Source organism: Enoplosus armatus, chromosome 14, assembly GCF_043641665.1.
Source record: "Enoplosus armatus isolate fEnoArm2 chromosome 14, fEnoArm2.hap1, whole genome shotgun sequence".
Taxonomy (NCBI): domain Eukaryota; kingdom Metazoa; phylum Chordata; class Actinopteri; order Centrarchiformes; family Enoplosidae; genus Enoplosus; species Enoplosus armatus.
In genome coordinates this window covers 3,190,361-3,213,267 of record NC_092193.1, presented here as the reverse complement: position 1 = coordinate 3,213,267, position 22,907 = coordinate 3,190,361, and the positions used below count along the sequence as shown (strand labels likewise).

General features: G+C 41.3%; 1 protein-coding gene and 2 non-coding genes across 7 annotated transcripts in view; 2 read left to right on the top strand and 1 right to left on the bottom strand.

Moving 5' to 3' along the window:
- The window catches only part of LOC139296767 (ATP-dependent 6-phosphofructokinase, platelet type-like), a 29,735-nt gene extending 7,312 nt beyond the window's left edge, over positions 1-22,423 (bottom strand). Inside the window, exons 1-16 of one of the 5 annotated variants that reach the window (XM_070919276.1) lie at positions 22,315-22,423; positions 17,319-17,392; positions 15,413-15,490; positions 14,653-14,842; positions 14,385-14,550; positions 13,865-13,909; positions 11,776-11,884; positions 9,379-9,474; positions 8,662-8,754; positions 8,348-8,473; positions 7,958-8,022; positions 7,500-7,569; positions 5,397-5,543; positions 3,675-3,745; positions 3,064-3,151; positions 1,072-1,224 (exon numbers count right to left, since the gene is read on the bottom strand). In XM_070919276.1, the coding sequence (XP_070775377.1) occupies positions 1,072-1,224; positions 3,064-3,151; positions 3,675-3,745; positions 5,397-5,543; positions 7,500-7,569; positions 7,958-8,022; positions 8,348-8,473; positions 8,662-8,754; positions 9,379-9,474; positions 11,776-11,884; positions 13,865-13,909; positions 14,385-14,550; positions 14,653-14,842; positions 15,413-15,490; positions 17,319-17,392; positions 22,315-22,423 (1,680 nt within the window). Of the gene's footprint in view, positions 1-1,071; positions 1,225-3,063; positions 3,152-3,674; positions 3,746-5,390; positions 5,544-6,918; positions 6,921-7,495; positions 7,570-7,957; positions 8,023-8,347; positions 8,474-8,661; positions 8,755-9,378; positions 9,475-10,432; positions 10,529-11,775; positions 11,885-13,864; positions 13,910-14,384; positions 14,551-14,652; positions 14,843-15,412; positions 15,491-17,318; positions 17,393-22,314 lie in introns of those variants that run through there. The other 4 variants (XM_070919279.1, XM_070919278.1, XM_070919280.1 and 1 more) reach the window with 4 other exon arrangements.
- Positions 10,879-10,970, top strand: trnar-ucu (transfer RNA arginine (anticodon UCU)). Its single transcript is given in 2 exon segments — positions 10,879-10,915; positions 10,935-10,970. It is a non-coding gene; the product is annotated as a tRNA-Arg (tRNA).
- trnar-ucu (transfer RNA arginine (anticodon UCU)) lies at positions 11,378-11,469 on the top strand. Its single transcript is given in 2 exon segments — positions 11,378-11,414; positions 11,434-11,469. It is a non-coding gene; the product is annotated as a tRNA-Arg (tRNA).
- Positions 22,424-22,907: the final 484 nt, after the last annotated feature.

Sequence of the window (22,907 nt, the reverse complement as noted above, 5' to 3'; positions counted from 1 at the left end):
TGTGGGGACATTAGCCGAATCCTGCTTATTAGCTTCTGTGACACTGCAACATATAGCCCAGTAAATTAATAACCAACTAAACTAGGCTGTAATTCAAGGATGATTAATAAATGTCTTAGGGCCTGAATTGTTTTATTTGAGTCTTTGTTTTCATACTTCTTTTGTGTACTCTGCCACTATCATTTACTGCCATTATAATATGCTTTTGTTTATGTGAAAGCACAAGTTTCAGCCTGTACATTCCACTTAGGTCAATGAAAACCCTACTTATAGGTTCGGTTGCTGAGTGTCAGGCTGTCTGTGTTTACACAGAAAATATTACATCCCACTGACACTTTTCAGCAGCGGCTCTCAAACTGTTTCTGTTGTGTCATAAAAAAAAAAAGCCATAACCCAATTAAATCTTAGCAACCATTTAAAAAACTGGGGAGGCTAATAGTAAAGCAAGCAAAGTTTAATGTACTGAAATGATATTACTCAAAATAAAACATATTATATATAATAAAATGTTTCTTTATATGCATGTTTCTCATGAGTTGCAGGTTAAACTTTTTAGCCATAAAATAATGTCTCTCCAGCTACGCTGACAGCCAGTTAAGACTTTTGTCACATTTTGGATTCGACTGATTTGACTACCTTTGTTTGTTTTTTCTCCTCTGTCAGACGTTCCTCCATCTTGTCCTCTTCGTGTTATTTAGCTGTCTGAATAAATCTTTCTAACCTGGATCTTGAAAGCCTTGCTAGCATCAGAGCACTCCCCCTATACAAAGGCTTTATGCCCCACAGCTTGAGAACCTGGCTTTTTATATAAACATTTAAAGTTGTTATCTATACATCGACTGTATTGTTATTCAATGTCAAAAAAAATTTTCATTTTTGTCAATATCATGTAGCCGTTTGCTGAAGTTTCTTTACTTTCTTAACTTGTCAAATCAAGTCCACCTTCTGATTGTTAATGCGAGGATGCGAGCTGTCGATCAGCGAAGCCCAAAACTCCTACAGGCTGGGTGGTGTGTGTGTTATGTCCGACTACAAACACACACGCATACACTCTAACCCAGCCACACTTACGTCAGTAATGGCATTCAGAGCGGTGTCTGAGCCAATGCTGAGGTCTGAACCAGGTATATTGTTGGAGACGGTGGCGGGGACCATAACCATGGGCACACAGAACTCGTTATATTTGTCCCGCGCAGCAGAAAGTTCCAGTAATCCCACGTAGGCCTGCAGCAGTGAGAGCCAGCGTCTTATTGGTTGTTGTTGAGGATGTACAGACAAAGGGAATGAGGTGTGGCAGAAAAGTGAAGAGGCCTAACGCCAAGGTCTTTACAAGTACAGAGGACAACAGGACAGAGTCCAGCTTTTAGGAAAAATCATGGTGGGAGGAGCCTGGAGCTTTTAGAGGACAGTGTTCAAATCCCATACTACATACTGTCAGTATACATTATCTATTATAATGTACGACACCACTTTCAAAGTGAACTGTTTTTGCAGTTAGTGTACAAGAAATCAATGCAGTTAAAGCTGCAGTCATTGATTCTTTGTTGGCTGTTTACACGTCCTGCAGACACAGAGCAACGTTATCATCCCTATGTTCATATCCATTTGTTGAATATTCACATTTCTTTTAGCTGTTTGGTCTCCACCAACTCCTGGGAGAAATATTTCTTTCTTCACTGGCTAGTTGCTAATGATCCTCACTGATGAAAGTGGAATTTGTGGGCTATACAACTAAAACGATGAGCTAAAAGAGGCTAAAATGCTCCACGGAGCTACAGAGTTACATTACACAAAGTTATTTTATCCATTTCTTATATACTGATTACTGCAACTTTGACCATTTTGTACTAATAAGAAATAGTACGTGACATGTATTTATTGATCTGCTAAACTTTGGAAGGCTGGTGCCAATCAAACAAAGAGAAAGCGAGATATTTATCTAGAGATTTAATTCCCATTTTCTCATTTTCTGGATTAACTGGAGCCGTTTCTGTATTTGTTTTAAATTAATCCAGCAAGAAGTAGCTCCTTCACTTCCTATGTCAATGCATTATGGGAAAATTATGTTTATTCTAGAACACAATAAAAAGTTAAGCTGACTTAAAATGCAATATGACATGTTTGAGTATTCGTTTCATCTTTTCTGGCATGAACACACTGAAGACACCAAATTAGAACTATGGAGAACTATAATGTATGTAGATTAAAACTTGAACACTGTTTGGGCGCTCAGGAGTATGTAGGGAACAAACACTAAAGTAATGAAGTGGGAAGGTCAGATGGCAGGTGGGACGAACACAGGTCTGGGAGGAGTATACTGGTGGGAGAAGCCAAGGGGAGAGAGCCAGTCCAATGACGATGGACAGTGGGACACAAAGTGGAAGCTGTAGCTCCACACAGACAGACAGACAGACAGACAGACAGGGAGGGAGACAGACAGTGTTCATGTTGTGGCCAAGCTGCCAAAGTCAAAAAACACTTGATTTATTTTGATTTTAGTGTTTCATAGTATTAGGGTTCAAACCTGGGAGGTTCCAAATATGAGACCATCTATTAAATCAAGGTCATTGTTATGATTCTAATACATACAAATCAGCAAGGCTTGGCTTTTCAGCTTGGCCATAAAGAAACCATATATGGACAGACACGGAGAGAGCCTATAACATTTAAATGTGTCTTAATTGTATTATCAAAATACAGTTATACAGAAGTCAGGACATGTTTTGCAAATTGAGATGTCATAAAGGGCAAATCAGTTGCTAAACAACACAATACATAGTGAATGTAAAATACTGAAGAGAGAGTGCTTAATAATGCTGCATGGCAGGTAGCTTTTCAGATTATTCAAGAATTCATCTTTTATATAATCATTAGTAGCTTCTTTGAATTATACAACTGAACACAATATTTTTTAAAGAATAAGGAAATACTAATACTGATGAAAGTGTTAAGCAAGCTTGTTTTTCTTTTTTTTCCTAAGTGATAAAAGATAGAAAGATAAAATGTTGTGAAACTAAGATAAAACACTGCCACTAAGCTCAGAAATCAGGTAAAGTTACATACCTCAAAGCCTCCGATGACAAGCAGAGCGTTGATGTTATGGATCCTAATCTGCTCAGCAATCTTATCCAGATGTTTGCCTGGAAGAGTTCTAACATATAGAAAATAAATAAATAAATGAATAGTTCAACAATGTTCCACTTAACTCCTGTTAAATCTGTAGTTTTTATTTAGAGTTGTTTAACTTTATTCCTTTTTAAATCAGTTAGGGTGCAGTTACACTGACAATATAGGAAATTCATAATCATGTAAGGAAAATAACAAGAGTTCTTTTTTCAGTTGATACACATTAAATTGGCAGAAGAAAACAATGAGATTTGTAAATAATTAATTCAGATACGATTGAATATCTGCCTCGCTCTTTGGTCACTAAGCTCGTGAATGTTCAAGATTTTGTAATGAATCCCTTCTTGGTAGAGCAAGGAAAACAAGGTTTTTCAAATCTCTCATCCGAGGATCCACTCGATTGATTTTTAAAGACAGACATCAGAGTCCAAAGCAAAAGAATGGGTAACTCGAGAAAAGGAAGAAAGGAAAAAGAGAAAAATGTACATTACGTGTCAAGAAACTACATCCACACAGGATTTAAACAACACCTCTACACTTCAACTTACCGCTTTGTCCCCAGCAGGGACCCTCCCTGGCCGGTCCAACCGCCCACATCTCCCCATTTGATCTCCTTGATCTGATTTTTAAAAAATGATTAATTACAATTATTCACATTTTCATTCATTTCTGCTTTAAAACTACTTCACTTTGCGAGGACGTGATATTTATATTTAGATATTTAGATTTTGTTGATGTTTAGGTGATAATGCACAGATCCACAGACCTACTGTCGACAGATTTTATTGGAGCTACTGGATCTAAGAGACTGTTAAGAACACTGTTGACAGTGTGTTCTGCGGAGTATCTGTTATCGATTTTGGAAAGAGATGAATTTTTCAAATCCAATTTTTCAATTTTACTCAAATCCATTGTAAAGGGGTGGAGGCAGATATCAGAGCAGTTCTTTATTGTTCCCCCGATGACAGTAAAGATTTATTCTATTCACTTTTCAATCAAGTCTAATCCCTCTACATGACAACTCGCCTCGGGGCTTCATTGCTTTCAACAAGTCATTTCTTCTCTCTGCACAGCTGAAGAAGAAGAGTGTGACCATGTGTGTGTGTACATGTGGTATAGCTGCTGTGGGAGTGGAGTAATTGGCTTACAGTAAGTAGCCCTGTTTATCTGAACACACTTAAGTCTTATCACTGTAGCCAGTGCAGCAGGGAGAGAGGAGAGTGACTGCACCGCCACTTCCTGCTCCCTGCTATTGGTCAGTAAAGTCACTAAGACCTCCAAGGAATGTTGCTTACTCCTAATGTTTACTCTTAATAGAGTGCTCCTAGCTTTAAGTTTTATCTTCACATTCACGGGCTGAGAGCAGAATTTGCTCCTGGATCACTGAGGAATGCAGATGTAATCAACGGCATTTATGATAGAGAGGTGCCGAGTGAAGAAATAACAGCCACAGAGAAGGCAGAACGGCTTGGCCAATCACGTTTTAAGATATGTTAACTGGTCAGCGGTGTCCAGTTCAGGTGAATGAGGTTCTGCACAAGAATGTGGTAACATGAGAGCCCAGAGCTACAGTGTACTCAGCATGACTGCAATATTTATTTAGCTTGAATAAACTTCTCTTGCACTTCTCAAAATACTGAGACCGTTATTGAGCAAGATCAAGTTAGAGCAGACTTCATTAATTGTATATTTGTTGGTAATTTATCAAAACATTTTAAGAGTTTACTGACTGAACAAAACCCCATAAATTGTAACATGTCCAATGACATGACTACGCTTGACAGCCAACATGTATTTTTAGCCTTTAGAGTAAGTGATGCAGAAGATTTTCAATATATGGTGGTATCTTTCCTTATTCTGCCAAATCTTTACTGACTGATTTAGTGTGAAACATCAAACATCACAACATTGTTTAAAAAAAATATATATATATATACTTTTGAAGAGTCTTTCAAAATAGTTTTTAATTGGGAGAAAATACCATTAATAATTAAACTTTGTCTTGTTGCAGCTTTTAAACTGAAAGGATGTGCAGCTTTCCACTGTTTTATATCATTAAGTTGGATATCTTAAAGTTTTGGACTGTTGGTCAGACAAAACAAGTCATTTCAAGACTGCATCTTTGGGCTTTTCACTATTTTCTGACATTTATAGACGACACGACTAATCAATTAATTGAAAAAATAACACATCATGTGGTGCAGCCCTAGACAAGTGCGCTGTAAATAAATATGAACACTGCAAAGTTGTATGTACAGTTTCACTCTTACCTGTCCCTTGTAGAATCCCTCGAAGCCGTCGCTGACAGCAAACATTTTGTGGCCTTCAGTGATTCCCACTCTGACAGCAGAACGCACGGCGGCGTTCATACCTGCTGCCGGCGCGCCGACGTTCAACACTGCAACGTTAAAGGAGCTCTGTGGGTGACAGAGAGCAGCCGTCACACACGCAGAGTACACGCAGTACTCACAAATACATTAAACACATAGTGGAGAGAGCAAAACCAGCACTTGTATACAGTATGGCCATATGTTATAACACCCCCAAGCTTTTAAAACATCCTCACACCTCAGGCGCGAGTCTTACATTCAGTGTACAATCACAGCATGTATGACGCTTGGTTTGAAGAAGATGGTATATCAGCAACGTTCAGAGGCAATGAAGACAAGCAGTGATTTCTGTAGCAGACATGAAGTAGGCAAATTAGACAAAACTCACTGCAGGTGATTCGCTGCTTCTTCTTTTTACTTTTAGCACCACATAATTATATTGCAAATTAAGAATAAATATTCTCCATGCCTGACAGGACAGTTGTCCGTCTCCACTGCCTGATAATACCATCCATGTCTCATTAACTGCTGAGGAGCCAGGCAAGACTTTGCCTCAGAGCAGAACAGCAGCAGGCAAAGATCACCTTACATGCAAGAAGCCACATGCTGCTAAAAGACGCAGTGAAGCAGCAGCAGCTTTCTCATGACAACCACTGGAAATAGACGGTCAAATGCAAACTTTCGCAGACTATCCAAAGTTTTCTTGACATTAAAACTCAAATCACTAGTTACTGAGTATAAAATATTTTAGGGCACAATCCAAAATTTGCTGCACAGCAACTTTCAGCCCCTAATATCAAAGCGCACATGGTCCATATTTCAGTTGAAGACCATGATGTTGTGTACAAGACTCACATTTGAATGTAAGCCACATACACCCACAGGCCTTAATGGTATTTGGTGGGTAACAGTAGGGTCAAAGGAGTGCTGGGAATTAATGAGAGACTGGGCCTCCCGCAGTTCTCCTCCCGCAGTTCTTTAACGGGGTAACTGAGGACACGGATTGGATTAAAGAACAGGAAGACGATGTGGAGAAGCTCAAAATGGACAGGCGTCCAACTTTCAGCTGCTGATTATAAAATCATAGCTCTTAATATCTTTTATAATATCATTAGTGTCTGCTGCACCATCACAGTGGGTTTCCAATTGAATCCAATGTCATATATCTGAATCGAGGCGGTTTGACGCCCCAATCTAGAGACATACTTATTTCCCACATCATATTTAAACCTCCCCAAACCTGAGTGACCATTTTTATCAGAGAGAGCCTGGAGCCTGTCCAGTTTGACTTGTGAATAAGCAAAGACATTTTCAGTCTCCACAGACTTGGCATTGAACTGTAAGGAGGGCTACTTCAGGTTCATTTGAAGCAGATCACAGCCGACGCTGTGATTGTCCTTGACAGCGGGGTTGTTGGGACGCCGTCACTGAAGCACTAAAGCAACTCTTTGCATGTCTGCACTTCTACTTCGAAGCAGAGCCATGAAGAAATAAGCAATGACAGACAGAGCGACAGATAATGAGCACTGACACTGTCATTTTGTGGCACTGTGTTACCATATAAACATGTGTAGTTATAAGTTTTGTCTCTGTAAAATAGAAAAAATAGTTTAGTTCTAGAGAATCTAGGTACTAAGCAAAAAAACCCACAAAATTTTATCTCAGCATGGAGGAAGCCAAAGTGAATAAAAAGATCTAAACTAGCTGCTGAAAAGCTCGTCTGCTCTGTGAACTACGCCTGCACAAGCTGACCTAGAGCCTGTTCAGCTGCAGCCTCATTACTCATCACATACATCGAACTGCTCTTCATCCCCTGCCTTCTCCTCTCCCTCAGGACAGAGACAGCCACAGAAAAACAGACTCTGTTAGTGTCACAAAAAGACTGCAGCACCCACAAGGCACCTGACCAGGAAGTACCTTATGCTACCGTACAAATCTCAGAGCCGCTGGTGGAGAGATACATCAGAAGAATTAAAATTGTGATCATCTTATTGATTTCATATAAACATTGTTTTTTTGTTATTTGGTTGTAAGGGTACTTACATTTGGAAGTTCAGAATCTGCTTTCCGGTAAGAGAGGAGCCTGTAGGTGCTCAGATTGTTTTCAAAGCTCCTGCAGATAACAGAAAAATTAAGTTAGCCAATGTAGTAAATTCACAGGGGATGTCAGCTCTGTTGCTGCTGTAGAGAGAGTCAATCAAAATCAGTACAAACACAGTTAAAACAGGGCACACTGGCAAAAAGACGAGAGACAAATGCAATCCGGCTGAAATCTTGTATCATACAGGACCTCTGATGAAACTGGAGAAGAAAGTGACTTCTTTGCACTTTTAAAGTTGCACTTTCTGTAATGAAATGATTCAGTGCTGCTTGCTCTCTGTTCGCTCTATTTAAGCCTTTTATGTGTTTCATCTTCCTTTTAAACTTGTTTGTAGGCTGAGATGAATCTCAGTTACATAACATTTCAGATATTTGATCATATCAAAGTAGACAAAAAATACCTGCCACGCAGTCTCACTGCCTCTTCAAATTTCTTCTCATCCATGGCCTTCTGAACCTCCTGGGTCTGATGACAAAACATAAAACAGCTCCTTCACCATACATGTCAAAATCTGTGTTATTAATGTTATTTTTTTCAATGGTGACAGGACTCTGGGTCTGTTTGACTGTGTCTGATGCATGCTTGTTGTCCTCCATCTGTCTTGCAGGTAAATGGTAGGTGTGGTTTTGTGAAACTGGGAGCATCTGGGCCCAGTGACGCACTATTCCACCTCATTCCTCTAAAGCCACATGCAGACTACAAGACTGTGTAGTGAGATGTAGTGTGATGCTCACACCACAAGACCTTTTTAGTCTCTCCACTCTCCAAGTGCACATGCACACACTCTTACCATCTGAACACACTCCATAAGTGGTAGTCGGACAGCCTGGTTGCCAACCAGAGACACAACGCAGGCCGGGGTGTTGGCAGAGGCCTCTAATAACGCCAGCACTGCCTCCACGCCCATACGACTGGCCTGCAAGGGTCGAAGGTCATTTAAAGGTCAATATTAGTAAATAACCACGTCAGGGGATATAAAAGGCTTGAAACATCGGACGAGGAGAATGTAATTTTGACCTGCCTGCAAAATCATCATCTCACAACTGGAGAGAATTTCATATACAAACTGCTCCATTGAGAAGAATTACAGATACTGTGACTTACCAGGATCCTGTCGAAGGCAGAGGGGGTCCCACCTCTCTGCACGTGGCCCAAGATGGTGACCCGGGTGTCGAAACCCAGGCAGCGTACCACCAGCTGGATATGGAGGGAGAGCGAAGTGGGACGATAGCACGTAGAGGAGTTAGTGCTCAATATAGGAAATGCACACAGAAGAGCTGTATCATGACTTAAAAAGGTTTCAGGAATTACAGATACACAGCATGAAAACATAAGCACATATTCCTCTATTCAACAGTTGCTCTTACTTAAAAAACATAACTCATCTATCTAATGGATCTTGACATGAAACAATCTTAATAAAATGCAGAAATAAAAGGGACCAAACAAGTTTAAGGCAGAAGGAGAAATCATGCAAAACATCTCCTGTCATGATAACGAGTGCCAAATAATGTGCATGCAGACGTGAACTAGCAGTGAGTAAAAAAAACGGGTGCAAATGGAATAAAAATGTCTAAATGCCTGACAGATAAGTGGAATCAAGAAATATAAGGGAGTGGATACTTTAGTAAAGAAATAAAAAAATATCTTGCATGAAACATGCAAGAATGTGAAATGTTAATGACACATAGGACACAACACTTTGTGGTGTGTGTTCCCACGCTGAAGGAAACCAACAGCAAACCATGAAGAAGAAATAAATCCATGCTTCTGAAGAGTTAGTGGGTCCAAGGCTTGACCGGGCTTCTCCACCGTACTTACATCCTTGATATAATCAGGAGTTACTGCCTTGTTGTGGCAATCTATGGCACCCTCTGCTACAATAATAATGTTCAGCCTTTTCTTATCAGCGCGATTCTAGAGGGACATAAAGAAGCAAAAGCATTTCAAAACATGACAGAAAACGTTTTGCATCGCCAAAAGCTGGATCTGGTCATGGAGAATAACCACTGATAAACCTTCATGTCTCTCAAGAACACCAGGACACTTTGACATTTACTTGGTTGTCTTTCTTCAGCAGGCACTTCCCACATTGTTTCATATTTAATGAGGCATGCTAGCAATGCAGAGAAACTGCAGGACAAATGAAGAATATACTTAAAACACCTCCTACAGAGAAGGATTGACAGCTCAACATTAAAACAAACTGTGGTACATACTTCTGGTAGGACATCAGACAGAAGGGTTAACTTAAAGATACCCTGTGGGGTAACAGTTGAGTTTACATGTAGTGTTTCTCACCAAAAAGTGTGTATCCTTGAAGCCTAACAAATGGATTTCCTTCTTCATAAAACATCTTGAAACCTCCACTGTTTAAATCAAGGAATGGCCCAGTTTACTTCCACTTTAGTTGGTGACCCCTTTGACAGGTAAAGTTTCTGCTAACAGTCAAAGATGGACATAATTCAAAATAAAGGGCTTGAAAGTATGATCATCCCGCTGAGAGTTTTACATGTCAGATACTTTTCTCAAATTGTGTTGTGGTTTTAGTGCATTCTGATGTATTTTCTGCTATCGAGGCTGCCAACATTGTGTCATTGTCCGTCAGAGCTCTTCCATAGTGAATGTTGAACATTGGTGCAAAATGGCACCTAAAGAAATCGCACACCAAAATTTGCAAAAACATTTAACAGAAACCTTCTCTCAGAATGTGGCAAGTGTCTGGACAAGAGGAAAAACAACCAATCAGGACACTGAGAAAACGCCGTGCTGTAACTCTGTCATTGGCCTCTGTTTTTCAGACATATTGATATCCACCAGTTGGTCCAGCTTCTGGTTCCCCCTCTGCCTCAGTCTGAAACTGAGCTCTACTCACATCCTTCACAAAATCAGAGGTAATGGGCTGTCCTTGTCTGTCAATGGCTCCTTCAGCAACTATGATAATGTTCAACCTGGAACCTCGAGATCGGCTCTGGACGATAACAAACTCACCACATCAAATCTACTGAAAATGTAGCAGTCAGTACCACATTATGCAGAATGTACATTGTTGACAGCTAATTGTACTATTGAGTACTGGCATAGAACAACAATATTTTACATAGCAAAAAAGTTTCAAGCAAATCATCTGATGGTCTAACAATGTCAAAATATGTATGAGTGGGTGAGTGAGTGAGTGAGTGAGTGTGTGTGTGTGTGTGTGTGTGTGTGTGTGTGTGTGTGTGTGTGTGTGTGTGTGTGTGTGTGTGTGTGTGTGTCTGTCAGCAATAAAAAGCAGCTGTCTCTGTTCTAAAAGCAGCTGTCTCTGTTCTAAAAGCAGCTGGCTCTGTGGCGCAATGGATAGCGCATTGGACTTCTAGTGAAACACTTCAGAAGTGATTCAAAGGTTGTGGGTTCGAGTCCCACCAGAGTCGCTTTTGTACTGCGAGAGGCTTTAACACACAGATCAGTATATTCCTACATGTTAATCTTCTTTATAAACAGGATCCCTTAGCTGCTTGAACCTGATTAGTGGGTCCTCCTGTAGAGAAATGGCTTTTTCAGCCACAGCAGGGCTGTCTGGCAAAGTTGAGAGGAGATGAGTTCAAGACACAAGTGTGTGTGACTCCTCCTGAACCTCCTATAGATGAATCTTCATCACAAACAAGCTCTATTAGCTGCTGCCGTGCACTTTACTTTTCCACCTGACTAAATAGTGCCTTAATGGAGTTGTGATTAGAAGTACAGTAAAGGTGAGATGAACAACCAACTGATGTGGATGTCACAACTAGGGAAGTGGGTATTTTGTGAAAGTGGGTAATGGAGGAAAAGCTGTGGAACAGGCTCTGTGGCGCAATGGATAGCGCGTTGGACTTCTAGTCAAACACTTAAGAAGTGATTCAAAGGTTGTGGGTTCGAGTCCCACCAGAGTCGGTGTTTTACAACGTGACTGCTGCTGTCGCATACTTCAGTGGAGGTGAGCTTCAGTCACCAACGTGTGGGACTCCTGCTGCAGATGAATCTTTATTACAAACTTCAATCTCCGACTTACTGATGTTTTTGGCTGCACAACAGGTTCTGTGGTGTAATGGATAGTGCGTTGGACATCTGGTCAAACACTTGAGCTATGTTTTAAAGTTCTGGTGTGTGTGTGTGTGTGTGTGTGTGTGTGTGTGTGTGTGTGTGTGTGTGTGTGTGTGTGTGTGTGTGTGTGTGTGTGTGTGTGTGTGTGTGTGTTACCTCAGACAGTTTCTGACACATGTTGTCCTCCCAGCCATCTTCAGGAGGCATTTCTGGAATAAAAACCCAGTCTGCTCCACATGCCAGGGCACTGACCAAGGCCAGGTATCTGCACACACACACACACACACATAAATATCTTAACAACTGTTTTGAATATTTACTTCCCTGTAACAGATATTTGTTGTGAAATATTTCTACACAGCCTCTTAAACAGACTCTTACCCAGTGCACATACAGTGCATCCGGAAAGTATTCACAGCGCTTCACTTTTTCCACATTTTGTTATGTTGCAGCCTTATACCAAAATGGATTAAATTCATTTTTTTCCTCAAAATTCTACACACAACACCCCATAATGACAACGTGAAAAAAGTTTATTTGAGATTTTTGCAAATTTATTAAAAATAAAAAACCTGAGAAATCACATGTACATAAGTATTCACAGCCTTTGCTCAATACTTTGTTGATGCACCTTTGGCAGCAATTACAGCCTCAAGTCTTTTTGAATATGATGCCACAAGCTTGGCACACCTATCTTTGGGCAGTTTCACCCATTCCTCTTTGCAGCACCTCTCAAGCTCCATCAGGTTGGATGGGAAGCGTCGGTGCACAGCCATTTTCAGATCTCTCCAGAGATGTTCAATCGGATTCAAGTCTGGGCTCTGGCTGGGCCACTCAAGGACATTCACAGAGTTGTCCTGAAGCCACTCCTTTGATATCTTGGCTGTGTGCTTAGGGTCGTTGTCCTGCTGAAAGATAAACCGTCGCCCCAGTCTGAGGTCAAGAGCGCTCTGGAGCAGGTTTTCATCCAGGATGTCTCTGTACTTTGCTGCATTCATCTTTCCCTCTATCCTGACTAGTCTCCCAGTTCCTGCCGCTGAAAAACATCCCCACAGCATGATGCTGCCACCACCATGCTTCACTGTAGGGATGGTATTGGCCTGGTGATGAGCGGTGCCTGGTTTCCTCCAAACGTGACGCCTGGCATTCACACCAAAGAGTTCAATCTTTGTCTCATCAGACCAGAGAATTTTGTTTCTCATGGTCTGAGAGTCCTTCAGGTGCCTTTTGGCAAACTCCAGGCGGGCTGCTATGTGCCTTTTACTAAGGAGTGGCTTCCGTCTGGCCACTCTACCATACAGGCCTGATTGGTGGATTGCTGCAGAGATGGTTGTCCTTCTGGAAGGTTCTCCTCTCTCCACAGAGGAACTCTGGAGCTCTGACAGAGTGACCATCGGGTTCTTGGTCACCTCCCTGACTAAGGCCCTTCTCCCCCGATTACTCAGTTTAGATGGCCGGCCAGCTCTAGGAAGAGTCCTGGTGGTTCCGAACTTCTTCCACTTACGGATGATGGAGGCCACTGTGCTCATTGGGACCTTCAAAGCAGCAGAAATTTTTCTGTAACCTTCCCCAGATTTGTGCCTCGAGACAATCCTGTCTCGGAGGTCTACAGACAATTCCTTTGACTTCATGCTTGGTTTGTGCTCTGACATGCACTGTCAACTGTGGGACCTTACATAGACAGGTGTGTGCCTTTCCAAATCATGTCCAATCAACTGAATTTACCACAGGTGGACTCCAATTAAGCTGCAGAAACATCTCAAGGATGATCAGTGGAAACAGGATGCACCTGAGCTCAATTTTGAGCTTCATGGCAAAGGCTGTGAATACTTATGTACATGTGATTTCTTAGTTTTTTATTTTTAATAAATTTGCAAAAATTTCAAAAAAACTTTTTTCACATTGTCATTATGGGGTGTTGTGTGTAGAATTTTGAAGAAAAAAATTAATTTAATCCATTTTGGAATAAGGGTGTAACATAACAAAATGTGGAAAAAGTGAAGCGCCGTGAATACTTTCCGGATGCACTGTATGCATGGACCTCACTTATCAATATGTCCACCCTTACAAAATACTGAAGTATAGTTATCGGTGTGTTTTGTTTGGTTATTGAGACTTAGTGTGTGGAGGAGCATATTTAACTTAAAGACCTTACATATTGTTATGTATATATACAGAATGCTCTTCTGTGTATGGTGTTTTTATCTCTCTGTGGTGCACTCTTAACACAGAGAAAAGTGCCTACCCGCAGTGTCTGCCCATGACCTCCAGCACAAATGTCCTCTGGTGGCTGGAAAAACAAAAGAAATGTCAGAAACAAGAAAAAGCACTTCACATCAATGAAACCCAGTGGACATGCGACATCCCTCCTCTGTTCCAAGGTTTTTTTTGGGGAGTTTCTCCTTATCCGAATCGAGGCTCTAAGGACAGAGGGTGTCGTATGCTGCACAGACTGTGAAGCCCCTTGAGGCAGATTTGTGTTTAGTGATACTGGGCTATGTAAATAAAACTGACTTGACTGATCTGTTGAAGCAGGTCAGTGCAGGACAGATGGCTGAGACTCACTGAAACCTTCACCCTACACTGTCTAAAGAGGGTCTTATCTCCATGTGCGTCTTGTCACGTCTGTCTTCTTATGTCTTACATCTTGACTTCTTAATGTCTTTCACGTCATGTCTTGTATTATTTTAGCCTTCTTATGTCTTGTCTTGCTACGAGTTGTTTTTTGTCTCCACTCGTCTCCTCTCCTCTCAGCATCGGTTCACCTCTGAGCGGTGGTCATGATGGCGTCCACCACCTCGATGATCCTGTGCAGTGCCGAGTCGGTGCCGATGGTCATGTCGGTGCCGCAGAAGTCATTATCGATAGAGCCGACCATTCCCACAATGTGGAGCACCGAGTTACTGCGGGCGGCTTCCTCATCGATCAGACCTGAAAAACATGAGAGGGAGGGAGATCACTTCTCTTTACCACTGTAAAGTCAGAGCGTTATGGTGTGTAAAGTCAACTGAAAGCCTCGCAGTGAGCAATCACCTTGCTGGAGGAGCTCATCCAACAGGCCGCTCCACTCCTCCCTGAACAGGTTGGCTCCGGTCAGGCTGCCGTCTCCACCAATCACACACAGGTTGGTGATGCTGCGCTGCACGAGGTTGCGCGCGGCTTTCAGGCGGCCCTCGTGGGTACGAAAATCTTTACAGCGGGCGCTGCCGATGACTGTGCCACCCTGAGGGAAACAGAAATACAATCGGAAATCACATTATTCTCTCCTTAAATTGCTCTTCTGCTGGTTTAGTTATGCTGTTGTCTTCAAGTGAAAAAGTACTTTCAGATGATCTCTTATTGTGGTGATATTCTTGTCAGTGTTTTTTGGGACAACATGGCTCCTTACACTGCTGGTTGTTTATAATGTTGCTCATCTACATCATAAATATTTTGTCACCGTTGTGCTGAATGTAATCCTATTTTAGACAATGAATGTCTGACTATGACAAACGGTGAAAAGGTCTAATTCAATCACAGACTCATTTGGCTCAAAGCTAATAGCGTTGTTGCTGAGTCACTTCCAATGATCGTCACAGACGTCCACCAACACAGCAGATATTCCACTCTGTCAGACAGCATTTACAAATAGCATTTCATGGCGCTAAAACATACAGCGGTAATTACAACGGTAACACAGTTTTTTAATGATAGCTAAATCTAAGAGTTTCATTGATTAAAGCACAGAAGAGGAAACGTGGATAGTTTTATTTCAACCTGATGTGTGTGACCTGAAACAGAAAGCTCTGCTCACCACTTGCAACATGCTGGAGACACTTTCCCATGTCGCCTCTTTGATGTTGTCTCCACCGTCCACCATCCCCTGGTACCCCTGAGAGGACAGACAAATACAATAAATGTCCACTGGATCATTTATGACACCTACATAAACAGTAATTGTGACCATAGGTCGCTTTATTCTCCTCCTGAGCCATAATATGTTAAATATATGTTTTTATTATCAAGTAATCTATCAATTATGGAATTCATTTTTAATCTATAAAATGTCAAAATGCGGTAAAAAAAATCCCACAGACAAAAATGACATTTTCAGAAGAAGAAAATGGTTTATTTCCTAGTAGGTTTTCACACACAAGGAATATTTTTTTGTTATATTGATGCATAACAATAAAAATAGCATGAGAAAATAAAGAAATAAAGAAATAAATAAGTACTACAAAAGTCAAGAAATATTAACAGAAAATGGGAAAATGTGGAAATGATGCACGTGTTTATCTGCATTCAGAGCGGGGAAGTGCAAACTGATCACAAGTGGTGTGAGGTTTATAGTTGGTGATCCAGACAGAGAACTGGTGTTGGAGTCTCTCAGAGTACAGTTGTTTAGCTCCTCTCTTAAATTCAACTAAGATCAACTAATTGATTCATCTGCAAATGATTTAAGCACTAAAGATGTTATTAGTAATGCTTTTTAGGTTCCACTTTTATTTTCTAGTTACAATGTCCAAACGACCAGCCGGAGTCCACACCACAATAAAGGCATCATGGCAGTCAGCTGTGATTACTCACTGCCCAGTGGTTATTCGAGGCTGATGGGGAGGACAGCGCAGCCAGTGAAGGATGAAGGCTGGCCCTGTTAATCCAATTATATTGACCCTGAGACCAGATCGTCTCTATCTGCCTGTGTCACCACCATCAGTGGCGTCATGCCCATTCAAACTGCATATATATTATCAGACATTCAATATCGAACGACGCAAAGACATTAATGAAACAGGGATTTACTGTTGCTTTGCTTTTTCTGATATTAAATCACTAAATCCGGCTATTCACTACGAACAAGCCGGTGTATCTGTGTTACACCAGCAGCTTATAAACATAGACAGACCCTACAGGGAGTTTAAATAGTTTCAGCAATGAACAGGAAGTACAATTTCCCTCTGGGGACAGTGGATGAATGACAGTAGATGACATGGAGACAGACCAAGAGTCCAAAATGTGTTTCCACCAAGGGAAGATGCAAAGGGTTAAAAGTATTGCCTTCATTGCAATTTAAAGGGAATATCAACAATTGAGACGTCTTTCTGAAAGTGACAAAGCACTGTGATATGCATCATGTTCCTAAGATATGACGATGAAGGGCAGCTTTTGTTGACAGTGTGTCTAGCCCTATAGAATGCCTTGCAGGACAGAAACGTTTCAGATACACTAAATAACGGAGTGATTGGCCCGCTGCAAATCTTTACATATTTGATCCCACAACATTAATCTTGGATGCTAGTCTTTGGTGGCTAACCGTGTTGAATGTTGTTTAGGAACCAATAACTCAACACAGCTGATGCTTCTACGTGGGTAGTTTAATATGTGATTTTTTAAATGTTATGATGATGGCACACGGACTTGTCTGTGACATTCCTCTTGGTAAATCTAACATTTAAATTTTTATTTTCGTATTTTTTGTTTACTGAAATCCACTTCATTACAGTTATCTGAACTCAACCTTTCAAGGTCAAATCCAGATGATGCATGACTCTGGTACCAAATGCAGGGTACCATCAAGTCTTTGAGTCCTGCTGGCTCTCTCAAAAGATAATCACAGTCCGATGAGGAAGGCTCGTCAGGACTAATTTGGTTCAGTGCGACAGAGACTGCAGACTTCCCGGAGGCCACGTCTGGAGCCTGAGTCATGAGTCATGCCTCACCTCGTGGATGAAGTAGACCTTTGCTCCCACGTAGATGCCCATCCGGACGACGGCCCGAACCGCCCCATTCATACCTGGGAAAGGACAGAGAAGAGTTGGTTGTCAAGGAAACAAACAGTCTTTCTCATTCTTGTGACTGTCACTTTAACAGTAGCCTATAGTGAAGTCCTTTTGGACAGGTGGAGGAATTAACCATGAAGTTATTTTACAGCTTGTCTTAAATTCTACGAAAGCATCTTTTCACAAGGACACAAATAACTAATGTTTGTGTAAATCCAACTGTCAAGGGGACTTGTTATTATATTAGCGTTTGCAATACATTAGAAAAAAACAGAACATTAGAAAGCTGTTTCTGTTACGACTCATCATCAATCCATCAAACTTTAAATGTCAATATTTCACATCTATATCTACAGCCAAACCTTCCCATCAGTAATTTGTCATTGCATTTACCATTGACAAAAAATAATGCGAGCATAGAAACATTTTTGTGATTTCAAGGAAAAAGAAAAGCTTCCTTCTTCCACACAACTTTGGATATATTCAGTAAGGCATAGATGGACAGAGAGAGAGAGAGAGAAAATGTAAACATAACAGCATAAACAGGGAGTGGCAGCAGCCAGACAGACGAGCAGACAGCAGGAGAGGTAAAGAGGTCAAAAGAGAGAGACACGGAGAGACACAGAGAGACACAGAGAGAGACAGAGAGAGACAGAGAGACAGAGACAGAGAGACACAGAGAGAGACAGAGAGACAGAGAGAGACACAGAGACACAGAGACACAGAGACACAGAGAGAGACAGAGAGACAGAGAGAGACACAGACACAGAGAGAGACAGAGAGACAGAGAGAGACACAGAGAGACACAGAGAGAGACAGAGAGAGACACAGAGACACAGAGAGAGACAGAGACACAGAGAGAGACATAGACACAGAGAGAGAGACAGAGAGACAGAGAGAGACAGAGAGAGACATAGACACAGAGAGAGAGACAGAGAGACACAGAGAGAGACAGAGAGACACAGAGAGAGACAGAGACACAGAGAGAGATACCAGAGTGCCCTTGAGGATCTTGTGCCAAACAACAAAGTGTCTGTCGGAGCACTCAGTGAAATTAGAAACAGGACGGACTATAAATTTCAGGCCGAGGCTGTGATCGACACAGGGACTGCACAGTTTCACATAAGCAGACAAAGGCTGATACCCTGATTGATTGGTATTGATTCATTTAAAAAAGTGTCTGAGGGAGGGTTGTATCTGTTTTTGGCTTCAGAGTCGCACCTGCATGCAGATTGAGAGCAGTGATAAAACTGAATGATCGTAATGGACAAATTGGGAATGGAAGCCAATAATAAACCATCATTACCAACAAAAATAGACAGCAAATGAGAATTACAGCCGCAACTGCTGATTATTTTCATAATCAGTTCATGTGTGAGTCACCACTGAATTGTTAAGTCTACAAAATGTCAGAAATGAACAATAAATGTCCATCATCAGTTCCTAATCTCGAGGTGATGTTACCAAATCCGTTGTTCTGTCAAAATCCTTCATTCAACATCCCGAAGGGTCTCAAGACCATCTCCCTGTGAATCATCTGAAGACTTTGATTATATGACACATACCGACATGCAGTGACTTGTCTCTGTGGCAGCATGGGTGTAGCCAAGCACTGAGCACGGCAGGCACAAGCTGCCCCTCATGGCCAACAGGGCTCTCTCTGCCAGATCTCTTCCCACACCACACGCTTTAAACTACCCGTCCCGTGCATTGGCCCTTGCCATGCTTTAGGCTCAGTTCAGAGAGACAAAAGCACCGCATGAAAACAAAAAAACGCAAGCCACGCCACATCGCGCCACTTCATGAGAAGCTAGTGCTGCAACTAACGATTATTTTCATGAGAAGCTGGAGCTGGAGAACGTTTGGAATTTTTGCTAGAAATAATGACTTAAATGAGTTATCAGTTATCGAAATAGATTTGTTTTCTGTCCACTAATAGATTAATTGTTTCAGGTCCAAATTAAACTAAACGAGCACGTCAATCTACAGAAGACTGGATCGTACACGTCTGTAATTCTGTCTGTCAGCAGTCAAAAGAGCAATACATCTTTTTGGGATTGAGATGTTACATTTTAAATCTGTGTGTTTCTGATAATATGTGTATCCTGCTCTCTGTTACCTCAAAGACTTAAACAAACAGTTAGTTTCCATAGCTAGTGCTGCCCTTGAGGCATAGTAATAACGTTCTAATGCAGGTTACATGTGGGATGGATGCACAAAGAGGGGGGGGTTCCTTCACAGGAGAAAACTCAGTATGCAGGCCTGGATTTAGTTTCAGGCAGTGTTGTACGCTAACGAGTGCTGATGGCATGAGCTAGTGTTGCTAAGAGACCAGGACAGTGCCGATTGGTTGAAGGGGATCTGTGCAAACATGTGAAAAGAGTTTGGATTGGACAATATGTTTAATGAGTTTAACAAAAAGGAATACAACAAATTAATTAAGTGATTTCACTGAATGACGTACAATGGTGATGAACTACACGAACGCATCTCATCTCACGTGTGTGTGTGTGTGTGTGTGTGTGTGTGTGTGTGCATGTATGCACGTACTCTGCAGAGTAGTAGCAACATTTGCCTCCGTAATCACTTATATAGGTTTTTTGTTTGTTTGTTTATTTTTTCACATTAATTAAATTTATGATCATAAATAGAACATGGGAAGAAAAATCCAATATATCCTAAAAACCAATGACTCTTCTTCATCAGATTTATGCAGAGTAGGTCAGAAACGTTATATCTACATTCAGTATATGCAGTTTTGTATGTCTGAACAAACTTTTTTGCGAATGAGGAAACTCTGGAAACTGTTTGACACTGTGCATCATTTTCACGCTGGCTGCACTGCCAGGAACTAAAAACGCTGTCACACGTTTCTACAAAGGCTGACTCTAATATCCAGCATGAGAGCTGACGTGCTTCGATACGCTGCAGTGAGATTGAGAAACAACATATTGCTGCTCTTCAGCAACAGCCTATAGGCACGCGGCGTTATGTAACAGCCTGTAAGACAACAATAGCTGTGTAACCTACAGTTTATACAGTAAGTACAGATGGCAGAGCACAATATAGATAAACCATAGCAGGACAGTATACAGCTGATTATGTGTCAGAGTTAAAATACACGTTCTGATGATATTTCAGGAACATTATATGAGCACTGACACCATAATGTCTTATAAGCTCAGTATCTGACACATAATACGTTTCTTTGGAGATATATTCCATGAATATAAATTATTAATACAATATAATAATGAGCGTCTATTTGCATTCATTTCCTTCTCCTTCTATTCAGCAACACATCACACATCAGTGCATACTCGCTGCTCCTCACGTAGGCGGCACCACCCTCCGTGACAGGGAGGGTAAAGTCACCTGCAAACACACCGGAAGTCGACGAGTGCGCCTTCTCAATAAAAGCGCAGCAGCGTAAATTGGAACACATGAGATTTATTGTGAAAGGTTCACTCGGAAGTGGGGTGTTTTAGTGTGGCTAACTTGACACTGGTCCTCTCACGACTCATCCTCAGTGATGCAAGACACGTGTTTCTACGCATCTGCTGTCACACACGAGCCTTTTTTTTTTCCTGGTGGGAAGTTCATTTGATCACTGCTACTTAATAAAACTTTTTAAAACTATTACTTATCAAAACAAATGAGATGGTGTTTATGGGCTTTGTGATGTCAACTTGTAGTGCTGCAACATTTGCACAGAGAATCACAAGCCTAATGAAACAAAGCTAATGCAATTCTTAAAACAGGAAACCTATAAACTCTACATCATGAGGGCAAACATAGGCAGGCCTGAGTCAGTAAGACATACAATAGATTCAAAATCCTACAGCAAGGTCACTGCATGCTGACTGAACTCCTTATGAGACATATTATAGTAATGATTCATTTGGGTGGATGATTAAATGATATGTCCTGATAGGACGCACGCGGCACAGGGACGCAGATGCATGCACAAACACACACGTGCGCCATCTATGCTATGCAAGCAACACAGGCCCTACAGGTGCAATGGTGCAGGATGCATGATAAGGAGAGAAACAGCTTCTGTAAACGGACACATCTTTTGAATTATTCAATTATCGCGATCACTTGTTGATATTAGTGCTGCTTTCAAAATGATCCAAACGCACCTATTGTGAACCTGGACTAATATTAAGTAGGGCTGGCTTATCAATATGGTTTAATGTAATAATAAACGGCTGTCTCCGTCATAAATATTGCAACATCCATGTAAAAATGTGAGACAGGAGTGAAGTCAGCTGTTGCATAACCGCCGTTCAGATTCATTTAACAGCCTATAAATAAGGTAGCACAATAACAACACATATATATATCTATATATCTATAGATATATAGATATATATATCTATATATATATATATATAAACTATACTATTAAAATGGACGTAACTTTTCCTCTTTGATGCAGCCTTTTTAAGCCGCACCTTCATTGATTTGCTCCACAGGAGAATGTAACTGTAACGTAACGAGCCCTTTACCGGGCAAGACTGCGAGGACACATCCATTATCGGACAGGTCTTTGGCTAACGCGCTTCTGTCATTACTCCTATTTAATATGGACTATTTCTATCATCTCAAAACATCACCGTAACAGAGGGAAAACGTTACACATATTTTTTTGCAGACATCAACACCGGCAGCGAGAGGAGTGTTTAATATTTTAACTAGCTAACCTAGCTTGACGCTCGTGATTTAACGTACGTGCCGCTGAGAAAAAACACAAATAACGTAGTGTATATTATCTGAAAATATATATATCTCATAGACACCGTGGGTTGAGGGCTGAGTTAGTTTTTCTGCTGTTTAATAGCAGCACTTTGCGGCCAAATCAATTAAATGGGTAGACTCGGCACGGCTAGCAGAGCTGTCCGATAATGGAACCCAAATAACGCAACGTTACCTTGGGCATCTCCTCCGCTGGTCAGCACCGCAATGGATTTACCGGCACCGGACAGATTCTCGAAAAATTTCCGGGTGTCCTGCCGCTTCGGTGCCGCCGTGCCAGCCATGCCTGTCCCTGGGTCCCTGTCACCTGCCAAACAATTCAAATGTACAATTCAACAAGACTGCGGCGGAAAGTAACACTGTCAGTATCTGAGGCAGCAGAGGTACAGTAGTAGGACTGCAGTGGTTACCGCCCTCAAGCTTCACAAACACGCCCCCTGAACCAAGATCCTACATTTCATAAGATGACTCACTCCATGTTTATGTGACTACGGACAATGATGGTAACGTTAGCTCAACTGAACCACAAGTCACCTGCCCAAAGAGGGACTCTATATGCTGTCAGTCAGTTATTTTGTGTGAATTTGTGACTTTGCTACTTGTGCTATTGTTACACTGTGTTTTTACACTAATTAAATATCAATTGGACCATTAATTAGGCTAGGCTACCCCTTTGGTGACCCTTGCCTTGCAGGTCATTGGATCTCCCAGTCTCACTTTAAGGTTAACTTGTCAAAAAATTAATATTTTACAATGATATCATAAATT